The following is a 12,964-nucleotide window of genomic DNA, read 5'->3' as shown; positions in this document are numbered from 1 at the left end:
ATCCTTGGTTCTGTCAGCCTCTTTGGAAGTGGACCTATCAAGCGACAGTTAAGAGTGATTGATATGTTGCTAGCCTATCAGTAATGATAATGGGGAAGAAGCTGCGGAGAGAAGGGGAGATCGGAGTTCGTCCTTTTCTCAGGAGAGATTAGTGTTTTTTTTTTTTTGGGTGACGGAGTTATTGTTTGGCGACTTAATATACAGGTTATGTTGGCCCAAACCAAAAACGTTCCCGGTTTGACTTGCGTGCTACGCTGTTTATGTGTGTAGCAGTGTAGCCATCGCGAGGTGTAGGTTTGTTTTTTTTCCTCTAAAATTCTCTGAAGTTCAGCAAAGACTGTGTGCTCATTTACTCAAGAGTACACGTGCAATCCTCTGTGCGAAGACTTCCCACCGTAAGAGCAGACTTCCTAAGAGGAGGATGACCGAGCTCAGTGAGTTGCGACTGACCTGCTCAGACCAATAAATCTCAAGTTCATACTGCGTCTCTACTGACCTGGGTATCGCAAGGTCTTACTCGGAGGACTACTGCTCCAGTCACCGCACTAGTGCTTCGTGAGTCGTGTGGATGTGTGAGTACTCTTCTGCCCTGCGTGCTTCGTGGACCCGGGAGTATCGATTCAGTTGAATCAGTGTTTTGATTCACATCTCGAAATGCTTCACACCAACGAAATGGGCGCCAACGAGTTAAAGAACAAAGTCCAAGCGCTTGTGAAGACAATCTTTATAAAAAAATTTCACACTGCACTATTGCACAAAAAGTCTCACATTACATAAAGCCGTCTTAACTTCGTAAAATTTTCCCCAACATATACACTGATTAGAACCAAAAAACTGTTTACTTATACTTTGTCATGTGAAAATGTTTGTACATGCTTTACATAAGGAATAAGGGCTTGGGTTTACTTTTGCCTCAGCAAAAAGTGAAAAGTGCATCGTTTTTTATATTTGAATATGTTAATGCTTCCACTTCATTAAAGAATATACACACATTTTCAGTTGACAAAGTAGAAAATGTTTGCAACAGCACTTATGTTGGAGAAAAAGTCATACGGGAAGGTAAATCCATAGCCTCATGCATTGTCAGAGTTTCAAGTGCAAATGTGCAATGTGATTTTTTTGTGAAAAATATTTCCTATACTATTGGATGTATAAACATTTTGAAATGAAAGAAAGAAGAAAAAATGTGAATATTTAAGGTATATATTATTGAATAATCATATGTGTAGGTGTCCTTATGTAAGAGGGAATCATTTGCTTGTCAATAACAACAACTTTTCGCCTTTGCAATTTCAGGCAAGTTTCTCAAATTTTCTTTACAATTGGTGAGGACTTTTTCAATCTGTTGGTGCTCATCTGCACCGACACCCAAATTATTGACAAAATGCAAGCTGGGCTGTCTGCATCCTTCTTAAGACTGAGGTATTTAGACAGCTCATTTAATGATATCAAACTACATGTGTAGTGCAGTGGTTCTGAGATCAGCGTTTGTGGACCGCTGGACAGTCCATTTACATTCACGGCATTTGGCAAACGCTCTTATTCAGAGCGACTTACAAAAGTGCTTTGTCATTTACTCATAGAATACATCCTAGCCAGTACAATAGGTAAGAATCCAATATACCAATGAACTAGAATGCTGTTGAAATACAAGGATCAATGCTGATGCCTAGAAGTGCAAAATACATAAGCTCTATCTATCAGTGCAATGAACAATAAATACCAGAGTTAGTCAACACAGGAGCAGTCAACATCAGTGCAATAAACAATACCCTACAATAAGTACTAGAGTTTCAGTTGGTCAACATAGGAGCAGGGTCAGTGGTCATTTAAATATTCTACAAATAGATGGGTCTTCAGTCTGGGTTTGAAGACTGCAAGGAACTCTGCTGTCCAGACAGCAAGTGGACGTTCGTTCCACCATCTAGGATCCAGGACAGAGAATACTCTCAATGATTGATTGTCTTTTGCTCAATTCTAGCTGACCATCTGGGCATAGGGGACCGATTTAAGAAATCCTTGTGTGGTGCATTTTTAATGAGGATGACTTGTACTGAGATTCTGTTAAAACAGTGTTCACAAGGATGACTAACCTGGGAAAGTAGCTGTTTCTGAGCCTGTTTCTGAGAACTGTGTTTGCAGTTCTATACCAGCATGGTTAGAGGAAATTGAGGAAGAGATGAGTGGGGTATATGGAGTCCTTGATGATCCTTACACAGTGTCACTTGTAGATGATTCAGTGTCTAATTACTGGATACCAACCATACAGTTTTTATTATCCCTCAAAGTGCTTTCTGCTCAGCCTTGCTGCAAACATCAGCAATAAGGCTGTATAGCTGCTGCTGTGATTTTTACCTGTATTTTAGGATATTTTAGTGTCCTAAGACAAGGCCACAGCTAACAGTTTGAACAGGTCAGCGACAGCAGTGTTTCACAGATTGCTTTTAGTGGGCTCATATAAGTGGAGGAGTAAGTCTTGGTATACCAAAAACCTGCAAAAAGCAATGATTTTTCCTTTCCTTTTATTTTTCTTTCCTGTCAGAAACAATTGATATTTACTTTAAACCACAGGAATCGCCTTTTCCACCACTGAATTAATATTCATCAGGTGATTTGGCTATTTGGTTAGTGGGACTTTAATGCTGTTTAGTCTATTGTTGCTTTATGTTTGGACAGTCTGCTCATGAGTGACCTTATCCTTAGATGGTGCAGCAGTGTAGAAATTCATATATATTCTAGTTCTAGTAAGAGCTCTGGCTGATGCATTTTGAACTAGCTGGAGGTTGTTTATGCACTTAATGGTACAGCCAGATAGTAAGGCATTACAGTAGTCCAATCTTGAAATGTTGAATGCATGGACTAGCCTGTCTGCATCATGTGAGGAGAGCCTGTTCCTAATCTTTGAAATGTTCCTAAGGTGGAGAAAGGCGGCCCTAGAAATATTATTTACATGAGCTTTGAACGAGAGACCAGGATCCATAATAACTCCAAGATCTTTAACTGTTGGAGATGATGTGATTGGGAGACCATTGAGGTTCATTGAGTAATTTGAGAGCGAGGACCTAGCTGTCTCAGAGCCTAATAGAAGCACCTCTGTTTTGTCTGGATTAAGTGCGAGAAAGTTCCTCAACATCCAGTGTCTGATGTCCTTTATGCCAAGCTGATATATGTCCCCTGGTTTGGCTGAGACATATAGCTGAGTATCATCAGTGTAGCAGTGGAAACTAGCACAGTGTTTACGTATAATGTTACCCAGAGGTAGCATATACAAAGAAAAAAGCAGAGGCCTACAGAAAAGATCCTTGAGGGACAGTATAGCTAATCTTGTTGTATGCTGAGAAGTCTCCATTTTAAGTATGCACACAATACGATCCAAGAACATCTAAACGAACCAATGCCACAAACTAAACGCGCCGTGACAAAACAGAGTGGACTGAAAACAAACAAGAAAAAAATGTTTCCCATTACAATTCGGTACAGGAAACGCACGTCGTCTTCCCTTTGCAGTTTACCTTCTTTGGGGTGTGCAGCGGAGGAATTTCTGGCTCTATTTCGACTCCTTAATGCATTTTAACATCTCTTGCTTTTTCCAGATGGTAAAAATCGCACCAAGTATACACAACCCCGATAAATCAATATAATCTATAATACATGCGTCATACGCCACTTATTTTGGTTCGATTGTAAATTTTCTTTTTTTGGGCCAGACCAAGGGAACCGAACTTCAAGTATGGACACACCCTTACATTCACATTATATAACTGAACTCGGCTGTTTCTAGTTCTCTTTAGTGCTGGCGGACTTTCGTGTGACGTTTTCATAGCACAGCTCCTTTAGCGCTCAGACCCCATTTATGTAACAATTCTGAGAAGGCCTGGAGTAAAATGGTCGTGCTGCTGTTATTGGGCTTTGCATTTCATGAAGCAGATGAGAAGGTAAAACAGAAATTGGAACTGACAACATGAATAGCTAGAAAATAGACCAAGAGGATTTAATCATTGAAGAAACGAATTTTGCAGCAAAACCACGCAATTCAGTTGTCTTGAATTCCTTTTTATCTGTAAAGATTGTCCTTATACATGTAAGCCTCGAACTTCGCCTTAAATAAAAAACGCGAAACTGACCCGGAATGCTCTGTTTCCACGACACATTATCTAATCGAGCGGACCATACAGTTAGGATAGTTTGGGGATCTGTGTATGGTATTTTTACACTTGGGTCTTTTCGGCGTTTCAAGTGGTCTGAGACCACTCGGTCATGGTTTATTTTGCATATGTGAACAGGCCAATCTTACACGCTAAACAATAAGGGTTCTCAGGGCCATATTATTTATTTGGCAGCATCTGTAAAATATTTTTTATAATCGAGATCTGTCCCCACGGCTATTGGTTCTGCAGTCAGTGAGAAATACACCGAGGACTACAGAATCGAGTGTAAAGAGATTATCGACGTTTTGTCTCTAGATGGCAGCATATCGCCAGAGAGAATGCCCGAAGACGCTTATTTTCCGTATGGGGAATGAAGCGAATAATTTCCTCTACGCTATGAGGAAATATGGAAGTCCAAGGAGGCTGAGTTTTGTTAATTGTGCAAAAATAGTTTGGAAACTGAGAGACGCGATGCTGTGAAAATCCTTCGTCATCAGCGTTTATAACGTCTTTGTTCTTCTCAGAAAAATAAGAAACATCCTGCAATGACTGAGAAGACATACAAAAGAGACCACACAATTAGTCAACTTCACAACATGTATATTGACATATAGCCTTACACACAAAAGCATTTAACATGACACGTTTCACAGCTCTGTATTTGAGAGGTAGAGACAGGGAGAAATGACCACCTTCACCACGTGCAAAAAGGTATTTGTTTTTGGAATATTTCTAACACTTCAGCCTCTTCAGAGAATTTCCAGAAAAAAGTTGCTGACATCGTGTGATGCAGAAAGTCTTCACCTTGGAGTAATTGAGGTGTGAAACTGTCCACCTGAAATCGCATTGTAGAAAATCTTGAGATTGCATGTGCATGTAGAGCTTGGCGCGAAACAAAAATAATCACTGTTAGAGTACATAACTTGAAATAAGTCTGCAAATATCATCTCACAGCTGTTCTTCATTAACATCCTGAGACTTTCAAAAGCAACCATATCAACCCTATCAACCCATATCATTCAGTGTGGTATCTCACAAGGTTCCACCAGGAAAATGGACATTAACTTTATGAAGCATGTTTATTTATTTTCATGTTCTTTCTTTTGAACTCAGTAGGACCTCCTTGGTAATCCATTGTTCATAGCATTATCAGCAGAATTGTTTCATGCGCTCAACAATGTCTCATGAAACAATTCTGAACAATTTAGTTATCTTATGAATTCATGCCATAAAAAGCCACTATCATATAACAGCAGATACCACAGCAAAAGAGTTTCTGTTTCCACAGATTTAATACAATATTCATGCAGTTTCAGAACATTAATAATACTTTTGAAGATATCATATAGAAGTATATCTTTCTTAATTTCTCCTTATTTTTACTGCAGTATGTGGTCTGAACAGTATGTGTGCTACAAACTACTGTCCCTTTTACAAGGAAAATCTGATTAATTGCAAACATTATGGAGGCCTGAAAACCAAACGTTTCAATAGAATTTTAAGTAAACTGTATGAACACGATTCCTTACAAAACTGGCAGATATTTTTGCCTGTTGTTTGTTTTCTCACTTTACAATACCTACTAATGACCTATGTTGCCTAAGATTAACTATCCAATGATAAAATGACTAATTTGAAAACTGATTTTTACATTAGCTATCATATAGTGTAGTTATATATTGTTTTACACATTTACATAATTAACCATTACTGGGGCTCTGTATGTTTCTTGACTCTAATCCAATACATAATGACTGAAGGCTACAGTATTTCATATTTTAATGTGGTGGTCCCCTATGGTTTATTTTTTTATTGGAGTAAATTTATATTATCACCCAGAGAGAAAATAAGGAGTATCGCTTTGGTAGTTGTAGTCCGGACAGACCTTCTTTAGGAGTTTATAATCCACACTGTAAAAAGAGATGTAGACACAGATGACTTTGAATGGTTTGGAGCAGAGCCATGAGACGTGGCTGTGGGTCCGCTGGGAGTTGCACCCCTTTGAACCCCTGCTGCTTTGTTCCACCTTCTCAGATTCCACCTTGCAGTTGAACAGCCTGGACTTTACAGATTGCACCACAGTCTGTGGCATTAGGTCAAATTCCACCACTTTTGCAGGTGGAGTCAGTCCAACAGACACGTTCCCAAAACCAGTTGTGTTGCTCGTGAAGTAAACGCTGAAGGTTCCATTTCCAAGGTCCACTATCTTCCCTTTAATCAGCATTTCCAGAGTTGTGGTCTTTATACTGCAATGGAAGTCCCCCCAGCCAAACATCTTCCTTAGCTTCACAGGGGGTTGTCGTTTAGCCTGCTCAACCCGTGGGTGGGGGCCTGGGTAGGTAGGGAGCCAGTCTCCAAGTTCCTGCTTGGATACAAATTTCTCAGGTGAAGGGTAGAGAGGAAGCCAAGAACCAATGTTTCGAAGACTGGAAGGTTGCAGAGTCTTAGAGTCAGAACTTCCTGCAGATTCAAATCTTTCAATTTTCTGGAAAGCTGACATATTTTGAATGTTTTCCTCAATGGTCTGTGAAAGCAAAAATAAAAAATGCATTAATGAGGTTATAAATGAAGAATGGACTGGAAAAAGAATGACTGATGTGCACTTTTGTCTGATAGGTGTCTCTTGCAGACTATTCAGAGCTGAGATGGGGACATTGACTCTCTGACTCCAACTGAGATGGTCTGACAGCAGATCTGTTTTGTGCAAGCGAGGCATTTTATCAGTTAGCCTGCAAATCAATACTCCAAATATTACCTTTTGTCACTCATCAGAAAATCTGTTCAGCTATGACACATAAAGTCAATGCAAGGTCAGTTTTGAAACAGCTAAGGATAAACAGAGAGCTATACAGTGTGCCACTAAAGATTTTAGCGCTTTGACGCATCTCACAGTACACAGCTTGTATATTTAATTATGTCAGAGTCTGGCAACACTTCCACACAACTACCGTATGGGAATCTAGTGTGATGAAAGAGACATTAATTAAATTCTCTCCTGGAGGCCTTTGAATGGTAATCATATATCTTCATTATTGACTTCGTTACAGGGAATGAAGAGTGTGGCCAATAGTTAATAGCCAATGAGTCCCTTTCACATGTGATAGGTCTTTCTATTCACACTCATTTAGAACTTGAACCTCTTAAGAACAGATTAAAAATTGCTTCTTTTTTTTTTTTTTACCTCTGGGCTATAACACCTTGGTCTGTCTCTCTCTCTCTCTCTCCTCTCTCTCTCTCTCTCTCTCTCTCTCTCTCTCTCTCTCTCTCTATGTCTGTCTTTAAAGAGACTTAATGTTCACATAAGTGTGTGCCGATTCTACTTGCGGTTAAAATCCTGTGGTGCAAAATTATACTTCAGAACATTTTCCCCCTAAATGCAATATATTCAGAAATAAAATATTAAACAATGGTAAACATGTCAGATCATAAAATTGTATGCTAAGGCAACATCAGTTAATCTATTCATTAATTCTAGCCCCCTGTGGCTTTCTCTTAATAAGACAATGTTCACAAAATTGTAAGAATTCATCTGTTTCTCTTAATTTATCATACAATGCTCCACTCTTTTACCAAAGTTCTATGTCACATAATTAACTTTTAATGCAGAAGCCATGGTCAGGATTAGAGCTCTTTGATGTCTTGAACCTTGTGTAATGGATTAGGACTAAACATAGCACACTGCAGTCAAAGGCTAAAGAATTACAGGATCAGTGTGGTGATCTTTACATGCATTTATATTACTTCTCTTTGGGAATCATCCTGGGGATAACAGTGCTTATTCAACTGGGCAACCTCCCCTCTTCAAATATTCACACATGGGGATAAATGGAACCTTATTTTCCATTGCCACATATATACATTCAGTATCAAACCTTACTGGTGACATGCAATTAACCACTTATGTTTAATTTAGTAATGTCCAACTTAATGATGAAAACTTGCATGATGTAGATAACGTTAATGAAGGATTTCGATATAGTCAATATATCTCAGATACAAACAAAGAAGGGAAGGCATACCCAAACTGTTGCTACAGTCATCATGTCAATGTCAGTGCTAACACAAAGTTAGCATCCTGAAACTTGTGACAGCAATCATCTCCAGACAAAATCCCTGTGAAATGCAGCTGAAACTATATGAAGCTCAAACTCACAAATTTAGTTCAAATAATATTTAGAATAATCCTGGATCCGAGTCCGCACATTTACTGTTACTGAAGTGTACACATACACATCTCAGGATGGTTCTACACACAGCTGCATTATTTACTATATGTTGCACAAAGTCAAATTCAGCCGAACGGCAGCTGTCATTACGAGGAGGAAATGTGTCCTGGGTATAAGACAAGGAGATGTGGGCAGACTGCTGATCAATTCTGATCAAATAAAAGCTTAAGTATAATCAGAAATATCTCCATTGGGTGTAAACAGCTGTTATAAGTGGGTGTACTGTAGCCTACTATAGGGAGCTTTAAAAATGACAGAATATTGCTGATAAATTAAAAATAACTAAACAAGCAACCAACCAAGCGAGCAAACAGTATGATGAAATTAATAAATAAATGAATACGTTGTTCTACAGCCTAGGTACAGTAAAGTGATTACCTCTGACAGCTCAACAGGAGCTGCTTTCTTTTATTTATTTTTGTTATATTGTTGGACTTAATGTCTACATTTCAGCATCATATAAGCCAGTACTTTTCCTGATTGATGTATCTGTGTGTATTAACACTGATAAAGTGTGCATTAGCATTAGTAAAGCTTGCTATTTTCAGGTGATACGGGAGTTACACTACTCAAAATAATTAAAGGCCTCTATCACCGTCTGTCACAGCTTTCCTACTACCCAGATTCTGATTGTTCATTGAGCGACACTTACCATGAATTCTATAAACTTTGTAAATGAGCATCTATTTCTCAATAAGATGAAATGGATGATGGGCAGACTATATTAATTTCATGGTGGCCATATCTAATCAACCTTGAAATTAGTTTTGGAATTACTTTGGAAAGAAATACAGGAATTGTCAGTAACTAGCACAAAATCAGACTGAAAATGGATAGAGTTGTACAGCTAAGCTAAACCTAAACTGTACCTTCTATTTTTATATTTACTTATTTGTTTTTGTTTGTATGTTTTTTAAGTGATTTTTGGCGTCAGCATAGCTCATCGCAGTTCTGTTGCCAAATGTAATTCATAGTTTCTATTAAAAAAAAACCCTGGCTGGTACTATAAAAGTGTCAACCAAAGGACACGGAACTCTCCGTGGTGCTGAATCTATAACCAACGTCAGTAAGTCCAGCGAATTTCAGACGAGGGAACTACAGACTGGACATTATAGAGTGGGACAAAAGTATATTTCTTACCTCGTAAATGGTGGGCAGTATCATAAAATATAGCAGACTGTACGCAGAGAACATCTTTTCCTAAGGTTTCCTAACTTTTCTTACCACTTTCCTTAACCGCAAACGCAATTCAGACAACGTAAAGTAATACTATAAAGTATTTAATACTTCATGGAGCTAAGAAAATACGAACGTTCATCTTAGAATTAGGAAATACAAGAGGTAGATTTGGACAGCCGGTTTGTGCTGCTTAAACGAACCCGAGAGATGGCTTCTCTCTGAAGAGGCGCGTCGAAACCTGCCGCATTATATTGTTCAATAGACGAGGGAGGGAGCGCGTGGGAAAACACACAGGTGCAAAGCCAAGTCATTTAAGTGGTCCCGTTAAAGGTACATCGCGTGATTTCCCAACCACAAAACTTTGCACTCGATTAGCCAAAGAATTGACTGAACGTTTATTGAACTGAATATATTTTATAATGCACGAAGGTAAATTTGTTTTGGACTTAAAGAAACAGGAAGAATACCTTCTCCACATTCATACACAAGACCATATACATACGTCACTCGTTTCGTCTGGGGTATTTTATATAGTATAATATAGATTTAAAACATTAAACTATTTTATTATAAACAATGTTTCCTGCCAAAACAACAAACACATATGAAAGTAACAATACAAATATGCCACCATTTAAGTGTAATCATAGGCATTCCATAGTTAAAACTAACATAAATCCTAAACAGAAATGCCTAATTAAACAAAACATATTAAGTCAGTTACATATCTATTATTTCTAGATTTCATATGGGGATGCAATTCAGTCATTCAAAAGGCACAAGTATATCTTAGAGGAATGTGGGCGGGATCTTGAGCTAGCCTAAGACAGAGCTGCTAATACACATGTGCAGGTTTGAATGCTCTTTTGTCAGTTCAACTTTCATAACTTGCACTAGACAATCTTAGATTTGAGCTGCACTGTAAGATTTCTATACCATGGTGATATCCCATACCTTATTCTCTCTACAGCAACTTGATGAAACACATAATCCTCTGGTCCACTCTGTGCGCTCTGAGCCTGTGTAGAAAATACTCTATAGCTTCTGCTGAAAATGAGAATCCACACTTTCCCCAAGGGTTAACCAGCTAAATGTCTCACTAGTAAAGACACATGGCTATGAGCAAATTTCGATGGCAGGGCCATTAGGGCTTCACTCTGTGATTACAATTTCACTATAGGGTTAAAAATCTCCTGTCATAACATTTGAAATGAAGTAAGAGGTGTCACATGACTGATCAAACCTTTTTATTTCTACATTATAAACAAAATATTAGTATCCTTGTACAATAAACTAGGAATAACAATATTATCTGAAAAGTTCAGTGTAATTACTGAAGTGTGTCTTGATATATTATTTTATATGTAGTGTATGGCGTACTGAGTAACTAAACAAGCTTCAAGGACCACTTGCACTAATGTTTCCTATTGGTAACCATTAACCTTAATATGCTGGGTACATAACGGCTTAGTAATGAAAGGATTGTCATCCGTTGCCTCTGATTTCTGGGTCAGCAAATAGGGCCTATAGTATTAAAAGCTAAATCTAGAAGTAAAAAACATGTGTACACAAACCTTTGGATCTTCTAAATGATTTATAATGTATGGAATACTGATTATAGCAACATACCTTTACTTGGCCTACAGGATAATCAGAGTGGGTTTAGTAATAAGTTTACATCATCTTTGGCCATATACACTAAATATTTGCGAAAGTATTTAATTATGACCAAAGTTAAAGCCATCACGGTTTTCAACTGGAAGTGTTTTCCTAGCACAGGGATAATAACAGATTTTTCTTTCTCAGAGACCTGGTAGAATGAGTTTATATTTTCTTTGCTGAATGTTATAATAACAGCAGTAATAACCATCTGAACCTATACAAACATTTCTAAAAATAACTGGACTTTGTGCAAGCCAGTCATCAGCCTACAAGATACATCGCAAAGGCCTTATTCCTTACATTTTGCAGTCCTCCCTCCCCTTTACTATGCAGTTTATTGAGTCCCATTATGTTCTTTTTGACAGCAACATTTTGCACACAAAACCTTTGTGGCCTGACTGATTTGCATATTCTAAAATACTCTAGCTGGTACAGAGAAAACCTTTTTTGCGTGTCTCTGTAGTATCACTGGACCATAGCCACCATCCTGGATTGTGCTATCCTACATTTACAACATATACAGAACGTTTACAGTATTTTAAGTATCTTGGTGTTAGTTGGAACATACTAGATCAAAACCATACACGCAGCAGTATTTAACATGTCTGGATGTTTCTACATATGGCTGCACAAAACACATAGCTCTGACACATCAGCATATTGTATATTTATTATCTGTAATCCATCAGATACATAAACAACCTGTACAAAAAGCACTAAATTTTGTTAATTTTCTTTCTTACAACATGGATTTCAACATTGTGAACAAAGATAAGCAATACCACTTTTTGTACTAAATTTTTACTAAACATTTTTTTTTGTGCAATAGAAAAGAAATGTACACACTTTCATGAATATCCCAAAAAAATAAAAATAGTTGAATCATTATTTACACATCATATGAATGAAAAAGTAAACATCCACTTTCCCAGCTGCTAGAGGGAGATGGTGAGATGATATCCAGCTAAGGCTGAGCAGCGTTAGCAGCTGGGATAATAATTCAGAAGCATATAGCTAAAAATATTCAACCTTTTCATTTTTTTTCTCTTCAGGATTTACATAAGTAATAGATCTTTTGTATTATATTGTCATTGAATGGGCTCTTAAATGGTTCATGATCATGAGACAGAACATTATATAATGAGTTGCTTTATATATAATGTTTGATTCATTTCAGAGACTAAAGCAGTAAATTTGGCATAACATTAAATGTTGCAGTGAAGAGAATAAACCAAAACTCTTTCCATTCTAACCATACCTGTTTTTTTGATTGCTCGTATAAAATACAACTATGATATCATTATTAGAACTATTACCTTTGGGAAGCCATATTGTTCTTAAAAAAACATTAATGTAAATTAGGTTAAATAACATGGTAATATTGGACATCTGCCTTAAATCTGCATTGTTCTGTGAAGATCTGGCAATTATATCAATTATTAATAAGGTTTTTTTTTTGTTTGTTTCACATTTTCCATATTTCTTGTTCAACAATAAGGCAGAAACTGCTGGTCTTCACACAAAACAACCAACAAGCACAAAACAGCATCAGTGTGTCACAATGTTTTTTGTTTCCTCTCACAAGTGCATCTCAACAAATAATATAATAAAATCTTAAGAATGGAAAATAAAATTCTAAAATAAACAACCAGGCTATGATGAGCAAAAAACAGACACAACCAACAATCAATTCAGTGCACACTGGACCAAAAGCAAACAAGTAAAACAAAACAACAGCAAAAAACCAAC

General features: G+C 37.5%; 1 protein-coding gene across 1 annotated transcript; it reads right to left on the bottom strand.

Annotated features, from left to right (window-relative positions):
- Window positions 1-4,741: 4,741 nt before the first annotated feature.
- LOC113580032 (neurexophilin-1) lies at window positions 4,742-9,747 on the bottom strand. Its single transcript, XM_081695392.1, has 2 exons — window positions 9,515-9,747; window positions 4,742-6,672 (listed from the first exon to the last, which is right to left on the bottom strand). The coding sequence occupies exons 1-2, from the start codon at window positions 9,566-9,568 to the stop codon at window positions 5,980-5,982; spliced, it is 747 nt and encodes a 248-aa protein (XP_081551518.1). The 5' UTR covers window positions 9,569-9,747; the 3' UTR covers window positions 4,742-5,979.
- Between the last annotated feature and the right edge of the window lie 3,217 nt (window positions 9,748-12,964).

The sequence above is a fragment of the Electrophorus electricus genome, chromosome 1, assembly GCF_041902795.1.
Source record: "Electrophorus electricus isolate QZ-2024a chromosome 1, ASM4190279v1, whole genome shotgun sequence".
NCBI lineage: Eukaryota > Metazoa > Chordata > Actinopteri > Gymnotiformes > Gymnotidae > Electrophorus > Electrophorus electricus.
Note: the sequence above shows the minus strand (reverse complement) of the source record. Positions and strands in the feature narration are given on the sequence as shown.

Bases quoted from the DNA above. Each gene is read 5' to 3' on its own strand.
- LOC113580032 (XM_081695392.1), bottom strand. From the start codon at position 9,568: ATGTTCTCTGCGTACAGTCTGCTATATTTTATGATACTGCCCACCATT. The intron at 6,673-9,514 runs GTAAGAAATATA...TTGCTTTCACAG, and splicing joins TACTGCCCACCATTTACGAG to ACCATTGAGGAAAACATTCA.